Source organism: Mobula birostris, chromosome 1 (assembly GCF_030028105.1).
Source record: "Mobula birostris isolate sMobBir1 chromosome 1, sMobBir1.hap1, whole genome shotgun sequence".
NCBI lineage: Eukaryota > Metazoa > Chordata > Chondrichthyes > Myliobatiformes > Myliobatidae > Mobula > Mobula birostris.
The window spans coordinates 54,728,910-54,751,036 of record NC_092370.1 but is presented as its reverse complement, the minus strand read 5'-3'; the positions used below and the strand labels follow the sequence as shown (position 1 = coordinate 54,751,036).

The 22,127-nt window shown below is 41.7% G+C and overlaps 1 protein-coding gene across 9 annotated transcripts in view; it reads right to left on the bottom strand.

Moving 5' to 3' along the window:
• Positions 1 to 22,127, bottom strand: part of ccdc178 (coiled-coil domain containing 178) — a 365,844-nt gene that overhangs the window by 336,639 nt on the left and 7,078 nt on the right. For 7 of the 9 annotated variants that reach the window (XM_072259449.1, XM_072259707.1, XM_072259587.1 and 4 more), the window contains exons 3-5: positions 18,086 to 18,225; positions 10,887 to 10,960; positions 8,386 to 8,468 (exon numbers count right to left, since the gene is read on the bottom strand). In XM_072259449.1, coding sequence (XP_072115550.1) covers positions 8,386 to 8,468; positions 10,887 to 10,960; positions 18,086 to 18,225 — 297 coding nt within the window. Of the gene's footprint in view, positions 1 to 51; positions 91 to 8,385; positions 8,469 to 10,886; positions 10,961 to 18,085; positions 18,226 to 22,127 lie in introns of those variants that run through there. The other 2 variants (XM_072259765.1, XM_072259837.1) reach the window with 2 other exon arrangements.

The following is a 22,127-nucleotide window of genomic DNA, read 5'->3' as shown; positions in this document are numbered from 1 at the left end:
ACTTCAACCCTATTTCGCACCCGCACGCCTTGACCCTAATATCAGCCTCACCTGCACTCGACTCTTCATTGTTTGCGGTGACCGTTACCATAATTTTCCACATAAAAAGTGGTATTAATAGATTAAATAGCCGTATTTTTTTTCAGAGCCTAAGACTCCAGCCCTGGATCACACGGATGGTCTTTTGCCAATCTGTGATATCAGAAAACCTTTTTCACTGTTCAGTGTTTGGCAAAATGATAGCAACAGTAAACATACATAAAAATAATATGTATATGTACAAATCTAAACAAATATTAAAAGTTAAAGCTACTTAACTCATATTAAAATAAATATTAATCTAAGGGAAAAATAAAACTACTGAGCTTTAGTTATCTTTTCAATTAAGAAAGACAATTCCAATTCACATGAATGGGACTGCAAAACATTTGCCAGGCAGCAGGGCCAGATGTGAAATGCAACCAGCTTTTCAGCTCAGGATGATCTGGAACTGCCAAAAGACAGTGTGAAGAATCCAAAAATGGAATAGTGGTCAGTGGTGCCATCACCTAACTCCAAACCTATTCTGTATTTTCCTGCTACAATGAACAATTTGGAAATCTAAATTTACTATAATACACGCTGAAGCTAGCAGTTACTCCCTAGAGAGTACTTACCAAGAAGCAGCATGGACTGACGCAGTACTTTACAACTTATTCTATAAATCAGACATGGACTTAACCAGTAGGAAGTATATAAATGCATTAACTTCAATTCTTGTACCATGACTAGGGGAAAAAAAATAAAGATATAACAACAGACTCCTGACAGCATTAATTCATTCTGTTTTATTCTGATAGAAGCGAGGTAATAGGACCAATCAAGTGTGACAGTGGAAAAGTGTGTATGTCACCACAGGAGGTAGTGGAGGTACTTAATGAACACGTTGCTTCAGTATTCACCTCGGAAAAGAACCTTGGCAATTTTAGGGATCACTTAAAGCAGACTGAAAAGTTTGAGCATATAGACATTAAGAAAGAGGAAGTGCTAGAGCTCTTGGAAAGCATCAAGTTGAATAAGTCACTAGGACCGGACAAGATATACCCTACGCTACCGTGGGAGGTGAAGGAGGAGATTGCTGAGCCTCTGGCAATGATCTTTGCATCTTCAATGAGAGAGGTTCTGGAGGATTGGGGGTGGCAGATATTGTTCCGTTATTCAAGAAAGGGAGTAGATAGCCCAGGAAATTATAGACCAGTGAATCTTATTTCAGTAGTTGGTAAGTTGATGGAGAAGATCCTGAGAGGCAGAAATTATGAACATTTGGAGGGGCATAATACGATTAGGAATAGTCAGCATGGCTTTGTCAAAAACAGGTCGTGCCTGACAAGCCTGATTGAATTTTTTGATGATGTGACTAAACACATTGATGAAGGTACAGCAGTAGATGTAGTGTATATGGATTTCAGCAAGGCATTTGATAAGCTACGTCATGCAAGTCTTATTGAGAAAGTAAGGAGGCATGGGATCCAAGGGGACCTTGCTTTGTAGATCCAGAATTGGCTTACTCACAGAAGGCAAAGGGTAGTTGTAGACAGGTCATATTCTGCATGGAGGTCAGTGACCAATGGTGTGCCTCAGGGATCTGTTCTGGGACACCTTCTCGTTATGATTTTTATAAATGACCTGGATGAGGAAGTTGACAGATGGGTTAGTAAATTTGCTGATGACACAAAGGTTGGGGGTGTTGTGGATAGTATGGAGGGCTGTCAGAGGTTACAGCGGGACATTGATAGGATGTAAAACTGAGCTGAGAAGTGGCAGATGGAGTTCAACCCAGATAAGTGTGAGGTGGTTCATTTTGGTAGGTCAAATATGATGGCAGAATATAGTATTAATGGTAAAACTCTTGGCAATGTGGAGGATCATAGGTATCTTGGGGTCCAAGACCATAGGACACTCAAAGCTGCTGTGCAGGTTGATTGTGTGGTTAAGAAGGCATACGGTGCATTGGCCTTCATCAACTGTGGGATTAAGTTCAAGAGCTGAGAGGTAATGCTACAGCTATATAGGACCCTGGTCAGACACCACTTGGAGTACTGTGCTGAGTTCTGGTCACCTCACTACAGCAAGTATGTGGAAACTATAGAAAGGGTGCAGAGGAGATTGACAAGTATGTTGCCTGGATTGGGGAGCATGTCTTATGAGAATGGGTTGAGTGAACTCAGCCTTTTCTCCTTGGAGCAATGGGGGATGACAGGTGACCTGATAGAGGTGTATAAGATGATGAGAGGCATTGATCAGAGGCTTTTTCCCAGGGTTGAAATGACTAACATGAGAGGGCACAGTTTTAAGGTGCTTGGAAGTTGGTACAGAGGAGAGGTCAGTGGTAATTGTATGTTTTTTTACGCAGAGAGTGGTGAATGCGTGGAATGGACTGTTAGCGACAGTGGTGGAGGTAGATACAATAGGGTCTTTTAAAAGCCTCTTAGATAGGTACATGCAGCTTAGAAAAATACAGGGCTATGGATAACCCTAGGTAATTTCTAAAGCAAGTACATGTCCAGCACAGCATTGTGGGCCGAAGGGCCTGTATTGTGCTGTAGGTTCTCTATGTTGCTATTAAAAGCAAAAGAGACACCAAGATGGTGTGTTGCTTTCCGAGTGCTAATGTCCATGATGCAGCTGCAGGATATTCTCAAAGGAGAGGGGGAGCAACCAGAGGTCATGGTGAATATTGCACTAATGACACAGGCAGAAAAGGGAAAGAGGTCCTATTCAGTGAGTATGTAGAGTTAGGAAAAAGGCTGAAGAGAAGGACCTCCAAGATTGTAATCTCCGGATTACTCCGTGCCACGGGCTAGCGCAGGTAGAAATGGGGTGATAGCACATATAAATGAATGGCTGAGATGTCAGTGCAGGGAACAGGGTTTCAAGTTCTTGGATCATTGGAACTTTTTCTGGGGAAGTGGTGACCTGTACAAGATGGACAGGTTGCACCTGAATTGGAGGGTCGCTATTGCTACTCAGGAGAGTTTAAACTAGTTTTGCAGGGGACTGGGAACCAGGGACCCAGGCCTATAAGGGAAGGATCGGACCTGAAGGTAGATGTCAGGGATAGTACTCAAAGGCAAATTGAAATAACAGATACGATGGGTTGGATAGTTTGAAGTGTGCGTATTTTAATACTCGGAGTATTATATGCGAGGCTGATGAAATTAGAGCATGGATCAGTACATGGAACGAGGATGTTGAAGCCATTACTGAAATTTAGTTGAGAAGGGGGCAAGAATGTAAGGATGTGGATACTATAGGGAGAGTGCAGAGGAGATTTACAACGATGTTACCTGGATTGGAAGGAATACCTTATGAGAATGGGTTGAGTGAACTTGGCCTTTTCTCCTTGGAGCGACGAGGATAAGAGGTGACTTGACAGAGAGGCATTGATTGTGTGGATAGTCAAAGGCTTTCTCCCCTGGGCTGAAATGGCTAACATGAGGGGCCTAGTTGCAAGGTGCTCGGAAATAGGTACCGAGGGGATGTCAGGGGTTAAGTTTTTCACACAGAGATTGGTGGGTGCATGGAATGCACTGCCAGCGGCAGTGGTAGAAGCAAATACAATAGGGTCTTTTAAAAGCCTCTTAGATAGGTATGTGGAGCTTAGAAAAATAAAAATAAAGGAAATTCTAAGCAGTTTCTAGAGTAGGTTACATGGTCAGCACAATATCGTGGGCCGAAGGGCCTGTATGTGATGTAAATTTCTATGTTCTATGTTTAATAGGTGATTAATACTGCAACTATACAGGGTATTGGTGAGGCTGCACCTGGAGTACTGTGTGCAATTCTGGTCTCCATACTTGAGGAAAGATATACTGGCTTTGGAGGCAATGCAGAGGAGGTTCACCAGGTTGATTCCAGAGATGAAGCGGTTAACCTACGAGGAGAGATTGAGTTGCCTGGGACTATACTCTCTGGAATTTAGAAGAATGAGAGGGGATCTTATAGAAATATACAAAATTTTGAAAGGGGTAGATAATATAGAAGTAGAAAAGTAGTTTCCATTGGTAGGTGAGAGTAGAACTAGGGGACATTGCCTCAAGATTCAGGGGAGAAGTTTTAGGATGGAGATGAGGAGAAACTGTTTTTCCCAGAGAGTGGTGAATCTGTGGAATTCTCTGCCCAGGGAAGTAGTTAAGGCTTCCTCACCAAATATATTTAAGATACAGTTAGATAGTTTTTACATAGCAAGGGAATTAAGGGTTATGGGGAAAAGACAGGTAGATGGAGATGAGTTTATGGACAGATCAGCCAGGATCTTATTGAAGGCTGGGACAGGCTCGATGGGCCAGATGGTGACTCCTGCTCTTATTTCTTATGGTCTTATGTTCTTCTGTTCTTATTATGCCAGCCTACTACCATCTTTAAAATATAGCAAGAGTTAAAGGGGCTTAAACAGCAATATCTAGTTAAACTCATCCATGCATTTGTTTTTAGTAGGCTTGACCACTGTAATGGTGTTTTCACAGGTTTTTGTAAAATAATCCCTCAGTCAGCTGCAGCTCATTCAGAACTCTGCTGCTAAAGTCTTCACTAAGACCAAAAAAGTAGAACATATCACTCCAGTTCTCAGATCACTACACTGGCTTCCTGTCCACCAGAGTATTGACTTTAAAATATTACTACTGGTTTATAAAGCACTAAATGGTCTAGGGCCAAAATATAACTCTGATCTTTGATTGGACAACAGCACAGATGCAGTAGAAGAGTTCCAGCATAGGTCTGGAGCAGAGCAACAAAAAGCAGCCAGATTTCAGCACGAGCCCTTGATTGGACAGTGACACTGATGCAGTAGAAGGAGTGGTCTGTGTCAGAATAGTAAGGCTTTGGCTCAACAGGCTTCGGCAAGGACAGGTGGAGGTGAGGTAAGTAGATAAGGTTATTTATTTATTTTCTTATTTATCTCTTGAAAGAATAGGGGGTATGTCTGCAGGGCCAGTGTTGTATTCTGGGTGTCAGATGTGGGACTTCCAGGAGCCACCCAGCCTCCCCAGTGGCCATATCTGCACCAGGTGCACTGAGATGCAGCTCCTTAGAGACTATGTTAGGAAACTGGAGCTGTAGCTCAATGACCTTTGGTTTGTTAGGGAAAGTGAGGAGGTGCAACAGGCAGGTAGTCACCCCAAGGATACAGGAGACAGATAAATAGGTGCAACACACGATAAATGGGTGACTGTCAAGAAAGGGAAAGGAAAATGTCAGATAGTGGAGAGCACCTGTATGGCTGTTCCCCTCACAATAAATCCTCCATTTTGAGTACTGTTGGCAGGGGATGACCTACCAGGGGAAGCAACAGCAGATGTACTTCTAGCCCTGAGTCTGGCCCTGTAGCTTAAAAGGGTAGGGAACTGAAGAGGATGGCAGCAGTAAAAGGAGACTCTATAGTTAGGGGGACAGATAGGAGATTCTATGGACGCGAAAAAGAAACACAGATGATTGCTTGTCTCCCAGGTGCCAGAGCCGCGATGTTTCTGAATGCATCTACAATATCTTGAAAAGGGAGGGTCGGCAACCAGAAGTCATACTACCTGTTGGTACCAATGACATAGGTAGAAAAAGGGAGAAGGACTTGATCACAGAATACAGGGAGTTAGGAAAGAAGTTTAGAAGCAGGACCTCAATGGTAATAATCTCGGGATAGCTGCCTGTGCCATGCAACGGTGAGGATAGGAATAGAATAAGGTGGCAAATAAATGTGTAGCTAAAGAATTGGAGCTGGGGGCAGGGATTCATATTTCTGGATCATTGGGTCCTCTTCTGGGGCAGATGGCCTGCACTTAAATCTGAGTGGGACCAATATCCCTGCAAGCAGGTTTGCTAATGCTTTTGGGAGTGGTTAATTTAATATAGCAGTGAGATGGCAACCAGTATAACAGAGCAAAGAATGAGCCAACAGGTTTACTAGTAGATGACGGGTGTAATGAGAATATAAGGAAAGACAAGCCAATGATTGGGTACAAATGCAGACAGTGCAAAGAGTTAACTTGTACTACAGAGGCAAAATTCAAAACCGTGAAGAATGCAGGACTAAACGTTCCGTATTTAAATACATATCGTATTTGGAATAAGGTGCAATTAGAGATTGGTTGGTATGACGTGGGCATCACTGAGTCGTAGCTGAAAGTAGGTCATAATTGGGAGATTAATATCAAAGGATATACTTTGTACTGAAAGGACAGACAGGAAGGCGTAGGTAGTGGTGTGGCTCTGTTGGTAAAAGATGACATAGGGTCAGAGAATGTTGAAATTTTGTGGGTTGAGTTAAGAAACTGCAAGGGTAAAAGTAACCATTATGGGAATCAAATTTAGGTCTCCAAATAGTAGCCAAGATATGGGGTTGAGATTGCAAAGGGAGCTGGAAAGGGCATGTAATAAGGGTAAGGTCACAATTATAATGGGGGACTTCAATATGCAAGGGGATTGGGAAAATAAGGTTGGTGTCAGATCACAAGAGAGGGAATTTGTTGAATGTCCATGAGATGGCTTTAGAGAGCAGCTTGTGCTTGAGCCTACTTGGGGACAGGTCATCTTAGATTGGATGTTGTGAAGTAATTCAGATTTTATTAGGGAGGCCTTAGCTTCACTACATTCTGGAATGGTTCCAGAAGTATGGAAAATTGCAAATGTCACTCCACTCTTCAAGAAGGGAGAGAGGCAAAAGAAAGGAAGCTATTAGCCAGTTAGTCTGACCTCAAGGGATGGCAAGATGTTGGAGTCAATTATTAAAGGATGAGGTTTCAGCGTACTTGGAGGCACGTGACAAAAAGATCGTAGTCTGCATGGTTTCCTGAATGGAATCTTGCCTTTCAAATCTTTTGGAATTCTTTGAAGAAATAACAAGGACAACAGACAATGGAGAATCGATTGATGTTGTGTACTTAGATTTTCAGAAGGCCTTTGACAAGGTGCCACACATGAGGCTGTTTGACAAGCTACAATCCCATGGTATTACGGGAAAGATTCCAGCATGGACAAAGCGGTGGTTGATTGGCAGAATACAAAGAGTGGAAATAAAGGTAGCCATTTCTGGCTGGCTGCCAGCGACTAGTGGTGTGCCACAGGGGGTCTGTGCTGGGACCAATTCTTCTTATGTTATACGTCAATCTTTTGATGATGGAATTGATGCCTTTGTTGCAAAGTTTGCGGATGATATGAAGCTAGCTGGGGGGGGGCATGTAGTTTTGAGGAAGCAGAGAGGCTACAGAAGGAAAGATTAGGAGAATGGGCAAAGGAATGGCAGATGGAATACAGTGTCGGAAACTGTATGGTCATGCACTTTGGTGTAAGAAATGAAGGAGTTGATGATTTTCTAGGTGAAGAGGAAATACAAAAAACTGAAGTGCAAATGGATTTGTGAGTACTTGTGCAGAATTCCCCAAAGGTAAATTTGGAGGTTGAGTCTGTTGAGGAAAGCAAATGTGATGTTAGCATTCAATTCAAGAGGACTACAATATAAAAGCAAGGATGTAATATTGAAACTTTATAAAGCACTGATAAGGCCACACTCGGAGCATTGTGAGCAGGTTTGGGTCCCTTGTCTTAGAAACTGGAAAGGGTTCAAAGGAGATTCACGAAAATGATTCCAGGATTAAATGGCTTGTCATATGAAGAGTGTTTGATAGATTGGGCCTGTATTCCAAACAATTCAGAAGAATGAGGGGTGAGCTCATTGAAACCTATCGAATGGTGAAAGGCTTTTGTAGAGTGGATGTGGAGAGGATGTTTCCTATGGTAGGAGAGTCCAAGACCAGAGGCCATAGCCTCATAATAGAGGGGTGTCATTTTAGAATGGAAATGAGGAATTTCTTTCATCAGAAAGTGGTGAATCTGTGGAATTCTTTGCCACAGGCAGCAGTGGATCCCAAATCTTTACATATATTTAAGGCGAAGTTTGATAGATTCTTAATTGGTCAAGGCATGAAAGGATACGGGGAGAAGGCAGGAGATTGTTGAGAGGAAAATTGGATCAACCATGATGAAATGGCAGAGCAGACTCGATGAACCAAATGGTCTTATAACATGTGGTTAACATGCATATCCTTCCATCGCAAAAATAAAACATCTATCTGACAGATTGATTTTTAAGGCTGATCAGTCAGCAGCCTTTCCAAATTGAGTGTTAAATGTTTTGATGGTTCTGAGAAAAATACGAGAAATTATTCTATTCAGCTACGTAGTATGAGGTTGGCAGCAAATATATTCATCTTTTTATTCTCTTCAAAATATAAATAAGCATAGTTGCAGTATCAATTCAAATAGAAGGTCACTATTTCAAGATTAGTTTTAACATTTTCCCTCAAATATAAACTGGACTCATTCTATTTGAATTCTTTTTAAATAAAGTCATACCTGTTTCATTAAATCCAATACTGCTAATACACAGATTAGTAGATGTCAAATCACCGGAAAAAATTGTTTGGTTGAATTCATTTCTGCGGGAAAAAAAATCACAATAAAATTGGTGACACATTGAAATTACCAAATTACAGGAAGGATATAAATAAGGTTGAAAGAGTGCAGAGAAGGTTTACAAGGATGTTGCCGGGACTTGAGAAACTCAGTTACAGAGAAAGGTTGAATAGGTTAGGACTTTATTCCCTGGAGCGTAGAAGAATGGGGGGAGATTTGATAGAGGTATATAAAATTATGATGGGTATAGATAGAGTGAATGCAAGCAGGCTTTTTCTACTGAGGCAAGAGGAGAAAAAAACCAGAGGACATGGGTTAAGGGTGAGGGGGGAAAAGTTTAAAGGGAACATTAGGGGGGGCTTCTTCACACAGAGAGTGGTGGGAGTATGGAATGAGCTGCCAGACGAGGTGGTAAATGCGGGTTCTTTTTTAACATTTAAGAATAAATTGGACAGATACATGGATGGGAGGTGTATGGAGGGATATGGTCCGTGTGCAGGTCAGTGGGACTAGGCAGAAAATGGTTCAGCACAGCCAAGAAGGGCCAAAGGGCCTGTTTCTGTGCTGTAGTTTCTATGGTTCTATGGTTCTACGGTTACATGTATGTAGATTAGATTTGTTAAATAGAAGTTAAATAAGAAACATATTTTCTGATCGCTGTCTCCATCACTGGAGACAAATCATGTCAACAGATATCTTTTCTGATCACCCCCTCCATGATTCCCATTTTCATTCGTCTCTCACCTCTAATCTCCCTCCTGGTACTTCTCCCTGCAAGCAACTGATGTATTACACCTACCCATTCACTCCTCCCTCAGCTCCAATCAGGGTCCCAAACAATCTTTTCGGGTGAGTCAACATTTCACATGTGAATCTGTGCAGCCTCCTCTACGTTGGTGAGACCTGTCATAGACTGAGGGACTACTTTCTTAAGCATCTCAGCTCCATCCACAAAAAGTGCAATTTCCCAGTGACCAATCACTTTAATCCCTATTCCAATTTTTGTTCTGATATATCGGTTCATGGCCTCCTCTTCTACCCCAATGAGGCCACTCACAGGATGGAGGAACAACACTTCATATTCTGTCCAGGTAGCCTCCAACTTGATGGCATGACATCAATTTCTCCAAATTCTAGTAACTTTTTCTCCTTTTTCCATTCCCTCACCTTCATTTCCCCACTCTGGCCTCTTACCTCTTATCCTTTCCTGCCTCCCCTTGGTGCCTCTCCTCCTTCCATTTCTCCCCTGATCCACTCTCCTCTCCTATCAGATTCCTTTTTCCTGAGCCCTTTACCTTTTCCATGTATCATCTCCCAGCTCCTTACTTCACATCCCCCCATTCCCCACCCATCTGGCTTCATCTATCTCCTGCTAGCTTGTCCTTTTCCCCCACCTTCTTAGAGAAGTACAATACAGAAACATGCCCTTCGGCCTACATACTCTATTTAGTAAGTACTTAAACTGCCTACTCCCATCAACCTGTTCTGGGACCATAGCCCTCCATACCCCCACTATCTATGTACCTATCCAAATTTTGCTTAAACGTTGAAATCAAACTTGCATGCATGACTTGTGTTGGCAGCACACTCCACACTCTCACGACCTCTGAATGAAGAAGTTTCCCCTCATGTTCTCTTTCACTTTTAACCAATGGCCTCTAGTTGTAGTCCCACCCAACCTCAGTGGAAAAAAGCCGACTTGCATTTATCCTCTCCATACCCCTCATAATTTTGTGAATCTGTATTAAATCTCCTCTCAATCTTCTACATTCTAAGGAATAGTCTTAACTTAAATAACACATTACTTTCTGACCAGAAACCTAGCATCAGAACTGGGACAAGTTCAACCTCTAAGGCAAATTCAACTGTCATTCAACCATACATGAACACCCATGAAAACAGCTAAACAAAGCAGCATTACTCCGAGGCAAAAGAGCACAACAGTCAGACACAGCTCAAAGCTCATGTAGCACATATAAGATAGCAGTAAAATATAGTCACACAAAGATATTCCAAGTCCCTGAGTCCATGAATGTGGCAGCAGTCTGCAGTTGAATACAATATAGCTTGTCTTCTGCCATCTGAACACTGGAGGCAGCACTGACTCCAGTTTGGATGCTGCTCCACACCGCCTCCGACACTCCGGCAGAACACCCGACTCTTGTGCCTCCCTCTGGGCGTCTGCAAACAGGCGACGTCACATTTCTGCCCAAGTACATGCATTATGCTCATAGTTACCAAAGCACGAATATTTATTTTGAACTTTATTTTAATATAATTTTTAATATACATTGCTTATTTAGCAAATTATGAGATTCAGAAAATAAAAATAGAAATTCCAACTTGAAATTAGGTGGAATTGTGATAAATCAGTATTGTGTGAGGGATCTCAAAGGAAAAACACTTTGGTTCTTAACTAATAAAATGTAATCAAACCTCACCTTTGTGAAATGCCACTCAACTTTTCAGAAGATTGACTTTTTCCTTGGGATTCTGACTGTAGAGATTCTATAAACTATCAGAAATTGCAAAATTAAAATCACATATCCAATAAAGAGAATACAGTGCATTCCAGTTAATTGATCCATTGGTTAATTGGGACAGCCATTTATTTGGGACAATGCTTAAAGAACAAAAACTATTTGAGAAAATTTGCGTGATTCTCTTCGTTTATTTGGGACACTTTACTGCTTAATTAGGACAGGAGACTGTTGCCGGATTCTAACTAGCATCAGCCACATGAACTTGTGTGGCCATTAAACACTACACAACTTAAAAATTGTTTTGCTCACTGCGGTTTCAAGCATTCAGGCTTGGAAATACCAGAAATGGCCAGGAGTGAAAATAAAACTATTTCACTACTTCAACAAATTAGGTACCATGAAGAATTTGAGGGTGATTGTATCAATCATCTTGAATGATTCAATGAAAATTAAGATTTGGAGGATGCAATTATCGAAAGCATTGTATGAAGGCAGTACATTATCTGCAGTAAGTGTCTGCACCAATTTTATTCATTTACAGTCGATCAAAAGAACACAGCAGAGTGTTGGTTGTCCGTCATTTCTGACAAGGACAGGAAACCTGTGCAGGAGAAATTTTAAAGTGGAAAAGCCATTGCAATGGGACAGTTCCACTCTTTCAGCCACGGAAGTCGGGTTCCAGTGGTATGAGTGGTCATCACAAACTGAAGAATTCCTTGATTGCAGTAGATACTCTGCCTTATCATGCCTTTTGTTCTCCATGAAACGCTGCAGAACCACCTTCTTGGCCATTGAATCTCACTATTGATCTATTAATGTGTTCTAGTTTCCCGTTCTAGTTCTGGTTGTTCTTTTTAGTTATTACTTTTGGGTGATTTTTGAATTGAGGTGGCCTGCAGATCTGAGCTGAACTGTACTGAAATATCCTTTCTGATTTTGTGTTTTATATTCTGCATTTCTGCTAATTTTTTTGGTTGCCTTTTGCACGATACTTTTGAGCGTGGGGGGTGAGGGAGGTTTGATGTTTTTCTTTGAATGAGTTGGTTCCATCGTCCTTCTTTGTTTCATGATTGTCTGTGGGAAGATAAATTTCAGGGTTGTATGCCGCATACATACTTTGATAATAAATGTACTTCGAATCTGCCCAGTACGCTGGAGCTGACTTCACATGCTAGGACAGGCATGTCCCTATTTCACTGGTTTATGAGGCCCACCAACTCTCACCTGGTTTAGCTCACCTGTCGAAGCAGTGTACTGGGCTGTTGCTGCTCTTGCATGAAAACAACTTTTTGGAGAGCTGAATTTTCCCAGTTTCCCCTCATGATCCCCTTAAACATAGAAACATAGAAAACCTACAGCACAATATAGGCCTTTCAGCCCACAAAGTTGTGCCGAACATGTCCCTACCTTAGAAATTACTAGATTTCCCCATAGCTCTCTATTTTTCTAACCTCCATGTACCTATCCAAAAGTCTCTTAAAAGACCCTATCGTATCTGCCTCCACCACCATTGCTGGCAGCCCATTCCATGCACTCACCACTCTCTGAGTTAAAAACGTACGCCTGACATCTCCTCTTTACCTACTCCCCAGCACCTTAAACCTGTGTCCTCTTGTGGCAACAACTTCAGCCCTGGGGGAGAAGCCTCTGACTATCCACATGATCAATGCCTCATTCCATCCTTCTCCCTTTCTCTCCTTTCATCCTTAAGCCATGACCTCTGGTTGTAGTGCCACCCAACCACAGTGGAAAAAGCACGCTTGTATTTACCCCATCTATACCCCGCATAATTTTGTATAGTGGTATCAAACCTCCTCCCAATCTTGTAAGTTGTAAAGAATACAGTCCTACCTGGTCAATCTTTCCTTACAATTCAGGTCCTCCAGACCTGGCAATATCCTTGTAAATTTCTTCTGTACTCTTTTAACCTTGTTTACATCTTTCCTGTAGGTAGGTGACCAAAACTGCACACAATACTCCAAATTAGGGAGTTATACAACTTCAACATAACATCCCATCTCCTGTACTCAGTACTTTGATTTATGAAGGCCAATGTACCAAAAGGTTTCTTTATGATCCTATCTACCTGTGATGTCCCATTCAGTGAATTATGTAATCGCACTCTCAGATCACTTTGTTCTACTACACTCCTCAATGCCCTACCATTCACAGCTTTACTGAAGTGCAAAAGTTCACACTTGCCTGCATTAAATTCCATCTGCTATTTTGCATCTGATGCAGATCCCTCTGCAAGTCACAATAGCCTTCCTCACTGTCCACTACACCCCCAATCTTGGTGTCATCTGAAAATTTACTGATCCAGTTAACCACATTATCATCCAGATAACTGATATACAATCAATGACAAACAACAAAGGATCCAGCACCAATCCCTGAGCACACCAGTCAGAGACCTCCAGTCAGAGAGGCAACCCTCTACAACCACTCTCTGACTTTTGCCACAATGCCAATGTCTAATCCAATTTACTACCTCATCCTGAATGCTGAGTGACTGAACCTTCTCAACCAGCCTCCGACGTGAGACCTTATAAAGTGCCTTACCAAAGTCCATATGGACAACATCCTCTGCCTTACCTTCATCTACTTTCCTGGTAACTTACTAGAAAGACTCTTAAAGATTGGTTAGACATGACCTACCACGCACAAAGCCATTCAGACTATCTTTAATCAGTCCAAGTCGATCCAAATACTTATATATCTTGCCACTTAGAATACCTTCCAATAACTTTCCCCACAACTGATGTCAGACTCACCTGCCTATAATTTCCTGGTTTCTGTTTAGAGCCTTTTTTAAAAGAGTGGAACAGCATTGGTTATCTTCCAATCCTCTGGTATCTCTCCCATTGCTAAGGATGTTTTAAGTATCTCTGCTAGTTTCCCCGACAATTTCTGCACTTGCCTCCCGCAAGGTCCAAGAGAACACCTTGTCAGGCTCTGGAGATTTATCCACCCAGATTTACCTCAGGGTAGCAAACACCTCCTCCTGTAATCTTTACAGGGTCCATGAAGTTCATGCCACTTTGCCTCACTTATATAGACTCTGTATTCGTCTGCTGAGTAAATACAGATGCAAAGAATGCATTGAAGAATTTCACTCATCTGTTTTGGCTCCACACACATTATCATTCTGGTCTTCCTGAGGACCAATTTTGTGCCTAGCAATGTTTTTGCTCTTAACATATCTGTCCCAATCCACAATAGCCAAATCATTTCTGATACCATCAAAATTGCCCTTTCTCCAATTTAGAATCTCAACCCACAGACCAGACTCATCTCTTTGCCTATTTACTTTGAAACTAATGGCGTTGTGGTCACTGGATGCAAAGTGTTCCCCAACACAAACTTCTGTTACCTGCCTGTCTCATTTCCTAATAGCAGATCTGGTATTGCATGCTCTCTTATTGGGACTTCTATGTACTGAGGAAGGAAACTTGTCTGAACACATCTGACAAACTCCATTCCATCTAGTCCTTTTACAGTATGGGATTCCCAGTCAATATGTGTAAAGTTAAAATCACCTACTAAAACAACCTCATGTTTCTTGCAACAATCTGCGATCTCTTTACAAAGTTGTTCCTCTAAATCCCTAGGACTGTTGGATGGTCTGTAACATAGCCCCATTAACATGGTCATAACTTTCTTATTTCTCATTTCCATCCATAATGCTTCATTGGTTGAAACATAGAAACATAGAAAATAAGTGCAGGAGTAGGCCATTCGGCCCTTCGAGCCTGCACCGCCATTCAATATGATCATGGCTGATCATCCAACTCAGAACCCTGTACCTGCCTTCTCTCCATACCCCCCGATCCCTTTAGCCACAAGGGCCATATCTAACTCCCTCTTAAATATAGCCAATGAACTGGCCTCAACTGTTTCCTGTGGCAGAGAATTCCACAGATTCACCACTCTCTGTGTGAAGAAGTTTTTCCTTATCTCGGTCCTAAAAGGCTTCCCCTTTATCCTCAAACTGTGACCCCTCGTTCTGGACTTCCCCAATATCGGGAATAATCCTCCTGCATCTAGCCTGTCCAATCCCCTTAGGATTTTATACGTTTCAATAAGATCCCCCCTCAATCTTCTAAATTCCAACGAGTATAAGCCTAGCCAATCCAGTCTTTCATCATATGAAAGTCCTGCCATCCCAGGAATCAATCTGGTGAACCTTCTTTGTACTCCCTCTATGGCAAGAATGTCTTTCCTCAGATTAGGGGACCAAAACTGCACACAATACTCCAGGTGTGGTCTCATCAAGGCCTTGTACAACTGCAGTAGTACCTCCCTGCTCCTGTATTCGAATCCTCTTGCTATGAATACCAGCATACCATTCGCCTTTTTCACCGCCTGCTGTACCTGCATGCCCATTTTCAATGACTGGTGTATAATGACACCCAGGTCTCGTTGCACCTCCCCTTTTCCTAATCGGCCAACATTCAGATAATAATCTGTTTTCCTGTTTTTGCCACCAAAGTGGATAACTTCACATTTATCCACATTAAATTGCATCTGCCATGAATTTGCCCACTCACCTGACCTATCCAAGTCACTCTGCATCCTCCTCACAGCTAACACTGCCACCCAGCTTCGTGTCATCCGCAAACTTGGAGATGCTGCATTTAATTCCCTCATCCAAGTCATTAATATATATTGTAAACAACTGGGGTCCCAGCACTGAGCCTTGCGGTATCCCACTCGTCACTACCTGCCATTCTGAAAAGGTCCCGTTTATTCCCACTCTTTGCTTCCTGTCTGCCAACCAATTCTCTATCCACACCAATACTTTACCCCCAATACCGTGTGCTTTAAGTTTGCACACTAATCTCCTGTGTGGGACCTTGTCAAAAGCCTTTTGAAAATCCCAATATACCACATCCACTGGTTCTCCCCTATCCACTCGACTAGTTACATCCTCAAATAACTCTATGAGATTCGTCAGACATGATTTTCCTTTCACAAATCCATGCTGACTTTGTCCGATGATTTCACCGCCTTCCAAATGTGCTGTTATCACGTTTTTGATAACTGACTCTAGCATTTTCCCCACTACCGATGTTAGGCTAACCGGTTTAAAATTCCCTGGTTTCTCTCTCCCTCCTTTTTTAAAAAGCGGGGCTACATTAGCCACCCTCCAATCCTCAGGAACTAGTCCAGAATCTAAAGAGTTTTGAAAAATTATCACTAATGCATCCACTATTTCTTGGGCTACTTCCTTAAGCACTCTGGGATGCAGACCATCTGGCCCTGGGGATTTATCTGCCTTTAATTCCTTCAATTTACCTAATACCATTCCCTACTAACATGTATTTCTCTCAGTTCCTCCATCTCACTAGACCCTCTGTCACCTACTATTTCCGGAAGATTATTTATGTCCTCCTTAGTGAAGACTCCAGTTGAGTTCTCCAGTCTGTCCTGATAGAATACTGTCATGACATTTTCCCTGACCAGTAATGCCACCCTCCTCCTTTAATCCCTCCTGCTCTGTTGGGTCTAAAACAACAGAACCCTGGAAAAATGAGCTGCCTGTCCTGCGCCTCCTGCAACTAAGTCACCCTAATGGCAACAAGGTCATAGTTCTAGGTGTTTATCTGTGCTCTGAGCTCATCGGCCTGTCCTACAATACTTCTTTCACTAGAATAGACGCAACACAGGACACTAGTCGCACCATGCTCAAATTTTTGATTCCTGACTTTGTCTGAGGTCTTACCAACATCTGCCTCCGCAACTCTCCAGTAACTGTTCTGGCAATTTGGTTCCTATCCCCTTGCATCTCTAGTTTAAACCCCACCATGCAGCATTAACAAACTTTCCTGCTAGGATATTAGACTTGCTCCAGTTCAGGTGCAAACCGTTCCTTCTGCACATGTCCCACCTTCCCTGGAAGAGAGCCTAATGATCCAAACATCCCTCCCTCCTACACTAACTTCATAGCCACGAATTAAACTGTTATCTTCTTTGTAGTTCTGGCCTCACTAGCACATGCCATGGATAGCAAACCTGAGATCACAAACCTGTAGGTCCTGCCCTTTAACTTTGCACCTAACTCCTTGAACTTCCTTTGCGGAAGCTCGTAACTCATCCTACCCATGTCATTGGTACCTACACGGACTATGATTTCTGGCTGTTCACCCTCACACTGGAGGATACAGAGGACTCGATCCGAGATGTCTCAGGCACTGGCACCCAGCAGGCAACGTACCAACCAGGAATCTTGTTCTCACCCACAAAGCCTCCTGTCCATTTCCCTAACTAATGAATCCCCTATCACCACAGCATGCCTCTTTCCCCACTTCCCTTCTGAGTCACAGAGACAGACTCAGTACCAGAGACCAGACCACTGTGACTTTCCTCTTGTTAGATCAATCATCCCCCCAACCCAAACAGTACATAAAATGATATACCTTTCGTTGAGGGTGATGACCACGGGCATATTCTTCACTGGATCCTTAACCCCTTTCCTTTCCTGACTGTTTCCCAGTTCTTTGTGTCCTGCACCTTGGGTATAGCTACCTCTTTATATATCCTATTTATCACCCCGTAAGCCCCCAGAAGAATAGAAATCCTGCAGTTCTATTTTCCCTGTTAAGTGAAATCCTCTTAGCTTCTACCATATTGAAGCCTTTCAAAACCACTTATTCCTCTGAACTCCAGAGTGTAAAGATGAATCACTCAACCTTTCCTTTTAAGACAATTTCTTCAGCTCGAGTGATTCTACTTGAATTGCCTCCAAATTAAGTACATTCCTCCTATAAGATCAAAACTCTTCTCTGAGCACAGGGGATGATCACACCAAACACATCTTTCAATGCAGCAAGACTGCCCTGCTTCAGCATTTGATCTATCTAAAATGAAAGGCCAATTTTCCATTTAGCCTCCTCAATACTTTTTATATGCCTGCTATCTTTCTGTTTTAGGGATTCTTCTTTAAAGCATTCTGAAGTCTCTTCCAATTTAAGTAATATTTTGTTCTATTATTTTTCCTCACATTAAGACATTCACATTCACTTAACTGTCAATATATCTCTACAGCCTGTGTCCTCTGATAATTTGCTTTCCCAGATGTGACCTTATCAAAGAAATAAGTTGCATGACATTACAAATATAATCTACGTTCAGTTATCTGTTTCTCCAAATCATACCTGTCTGAACCAAACTTCAGTCTTTTCTTCCAAATCGTGGATCTGGCGAATCACCTTACAAACAAATGGTAATGAAGTTTTGAGCCAGTCACAGTTATGATGTTTAAAGGACCGGAGTTGCCATGGATCTTCATTATTCTCTTGATGTGAGAAAAACAATCAAAGCTAATGATCACAATGAAAGCTTTTTTTCTCAACTCTCCAAATTAATGAGCATTACCTGATGTGTTGACCCAAACTTTAACCCTATCAGCTATACTGTATGTTTGCCTTTTACCTCCTATTTATCAAAACAGGTGTTAGTAGGAACAAAAGAATGACAATAAATAGTGGACAGAGTGGGTCCTTCTTCTGTAAAAGACACACTGAAGCAGTGATTTAGTGCGCATGCGCCGGTCGTGCATGCAGCCTGTTACAGCCGTTCCAATCAGTATTCTTATTTTTTTTCTTCTTACTTCTTAACTTACATTATTTTTTGTTTTTTTTTCCACGGTAACACGTCGAAGCTGCACCCTCTCTAACATGCTGGTAGAGAGAGTTTTATTTGGGTTTTTAGCGCTGGAAATAGTTACATTCTGACACGTCTCATTAGCGGGACAGAAGCATGGTCGCATTGTTTATTCCAGGGACCAGCTGATTGCGCTTATGCCGGCCGGTTTAGCGAGCAGAGCAGCAGACACCCCTGCTGAAATCTGGAGGAAAACACACAGAGGATGCAGAGGGGATCACAAAGGCGAGGAAAGAGGACCGGGTTGAGATAACAGAGACTTATGGAGAAGAGGAGTTCAGTGGGTAATAAAATGGACGAGTTCACGGCGCTAGCCAGGCGTCAGAGAAATTTCGGGAGTGCACTGTTATGTGTTTTACTGGATCGGGGCTGCACGAGGACATACCTGATCAAAACTTTTCCATGGACGGCTTCCAGACCGTTCGGGCTGACCGGAAGTGCACTGAGAGCGGTAAGCGTAAAAGAGTTGGGCTTACTGTTCTGGTTAACAACAGATGGTGCAATCCAGGTCATATTACGTACAAGGAACGTATTTGTAGACTGGATATTGAACTTTTTACTGTTGGACTTCGGCCATATTCCACCGAGATACAGCACTGGGCGGCATAGCAGGTCATTCCTGCCTGTAGCCATCGAACTTGCAGCTCCTCCTGTGGAGGGTCAGACACCCTGAGCCAATAGACTGGTCCTGGACTTATTTTCCATCTGGCATAGTATGCAATTTGTTGTTTGATTGTTTGTGGTTTTTGTATTGCTATATTTATGCTCGATTCTTGGTTGGTGCCGCTGTAACGAAACCCAATTTCCCTCGGGATCAATAAAGTATATCTAACTATATCTATCTATCTATTAATTAAGATGCTGTAAAAAGATTGAAGGTGAACTAGGCACAAAGAAAATCCTGATGAAGGATCTCAGCCTGATACGTCAAATGTTGACTCTTTTCCATAAATCTGCCTGGCCTGCTGAGTTCCTCTAGTATTTTCTGTGTATGACAAAGAAACTACTTCTATTTCTGAAGAAGACCAAAGCTAAAAACATTGATTTAATATAGGCAAATGGGAAAATTAAGCAGCAAACTCAAGAAGAATTTCTTTACCCTGAGAAATATGAAAATATGGAACAAGTCTCATCGCAGAGTCATATTTAAGGTGAAGCTATATGACCAGATGGAGGAACAGGGAAAGAGATTTGTACTGGAAGTTCCATAAGAAAAGAAAGGCAGGAGGTGAACAGTACATTATGAACTGTTTTTGATCAAATGGGACTGTCTGTACTGCAAGTGGTATTGTACAATATAACTAAACCTCTTCATGAAAAATTACTAGTGAATATGATGGGTTTCGTACACCTTATATGCTTTTGATGTTTTGACATGCTTTTGATGTTTTGACAACCATCTCTTCCTTTCGTCCACTTAAGGCTTGCAACATGCACTCAGCTGTTGAGACGAACATGTACAGGTCAAGGGAGGGTGGTGGGTTCATGCTGGGATAGAAGAGGACCAACCAATTCAGTTATGCAGCATAACACTCTAAATATTTAATATAATTTAGACAGCACTGTGTGACTCAGTATCATATAAATAACAAGCCTTATAAAATGTATATGGATTCAAATTAAAATTAAAACAAAAACATTGATCAGGTATTCAGAAAAATCTTTGAAAGTAATAGTAGGTCACCAATAAAATGCAGAAATAATTTGCAAATATGGTCACAGGTTTAATTGAATCAACATCTTAGAATATTCTACAGTCGTATTCTCTTCCTTTTTTCTGCAGTATTCTCAGTGCTTTACCTCTTCCTTTATGACTGCAACTAAGGAAATTATGGTCAACTTAGCTGAAGGTCAGACATGACTCTTTAGCCATTGGATCAGACCAAGGATGACTAAACAGAGATAGCAAACAAAATCTGCTCAATGCTTAGCTCCTCACACCAGTACAAAATAGTGGTGCATACAAGAGCAACATACTGCCATACACAATCTAATCTTGTACATGTGACAAGATGAAGTAGAATTTATGATTTCCTTGTTGTCCCATGGTCATTTCCAGTAAATTAAGTATTAACAATCTTGCCTTATAGTGAGTTGCTTTCACTTTTAAGGGAGATAGGGAAAAGTTGAAGAGTATAACAGCAAGGATATTACAAGGGATTTTTGTAACTCCTCCACTGACTGGATCATGACCAATCACGGCATGGAGACCTATCACGTCAAGTCTCGTCAAAGTGTTGGGGACCCCAGTGACCAAGGACCAGGAGATTGCGATAAAATGCATGCAACCTTGAGCTTAATTTATTAGTGAAGAGTCAAATAAATTCACTTGAGCCTTCTTTTTGTTAAAAACCAAATAAAGTTTATTAGTTAAGAATTCAAAAAAGCCACTTAAATTGCTGATTTCTTTGATCTTTTAGTTTGGGATTAAATAAAGTCACTCAACCAGACTACTTGTGTAGAAGCATCTTTCATTGCTGACTCAGGTGGAATCAAAAGAAACCTGAGCTTTGCTCTCAGAACACAAGATCCTTATTGAAAACTTCTCCTCCCTGGACTACTCAGTAGATGCTGTACAGTACAGAACAAAACAGGTGTCTAAAATTATGTAATTTTTACAACATGGTAATAATACATGTCTTGATTTTTCCAACAACTGAGGAGTAAGAGATGGGGGAACAAGAGATGATGGAGCTGAAGCAAGAGAAAAAAAGTAAGTGTCTTGAAACATCCTTTCAATGAAGAGAATATTGAATAAATTAATAAAGCTCCCTGTCAGCAAACCTTAATGCAGTTTGACATTGCACAAGCTCCTATGCACCAATATGATTGGAAGAGCTCCTTGTTGGTCGGTGTCAACCATGGATGTTGTGTCCCAGCTGCCTATATCAATTTATAACCCAGGGACACCACTATAATTAATTTTTGGTGATATCATATGAACACTGCTTAAGCCTGCAATGGGAAATGTAAAATCACAAAAAGAAGATACCGGACATCAATCTTCAGAGAACTTTTAACTTCTCTAATCTATACCCCATAAACTAAGGTTCATAGAGACATGACGCAAAAACAGAAAGTTAAAAAAAAAACTCTCCATTGTCTTTTCTTGGTCATACAACTGGCAGGTCCATCCCTTTCCCTGACAATGATCCAAAGCAAAACTAGCACAGGTTTTGATCATGGGGTCAAGAGACAATCATCACAACTCTCATAAAAGGATGTCTCATGTTTAAATAGAAGAGTGACTGTCCGTTACTAAATCAACAGATTTCCTTTGAAAGAAAGCACTTTGTAGCTTTTTCCAGAGTTGCTGGAGATTTTAAGCTTTCTTTCAGGATCATCACAAAGGGGCCAACATGCACCTGATATTGAGGTAAAAGGGATCCAGCAGTGCATTTACTCTATAAGAAGTACGATCTCTGGGTGGAACAAGTCAGGGGGATTCAGATTTGGAGAAGGACCCTAATAGTTAGTCTTACAGGTGTAGAGCATTATCAGTGGGAAACTCACAGAAAGGGTAGCGCTTAAAAA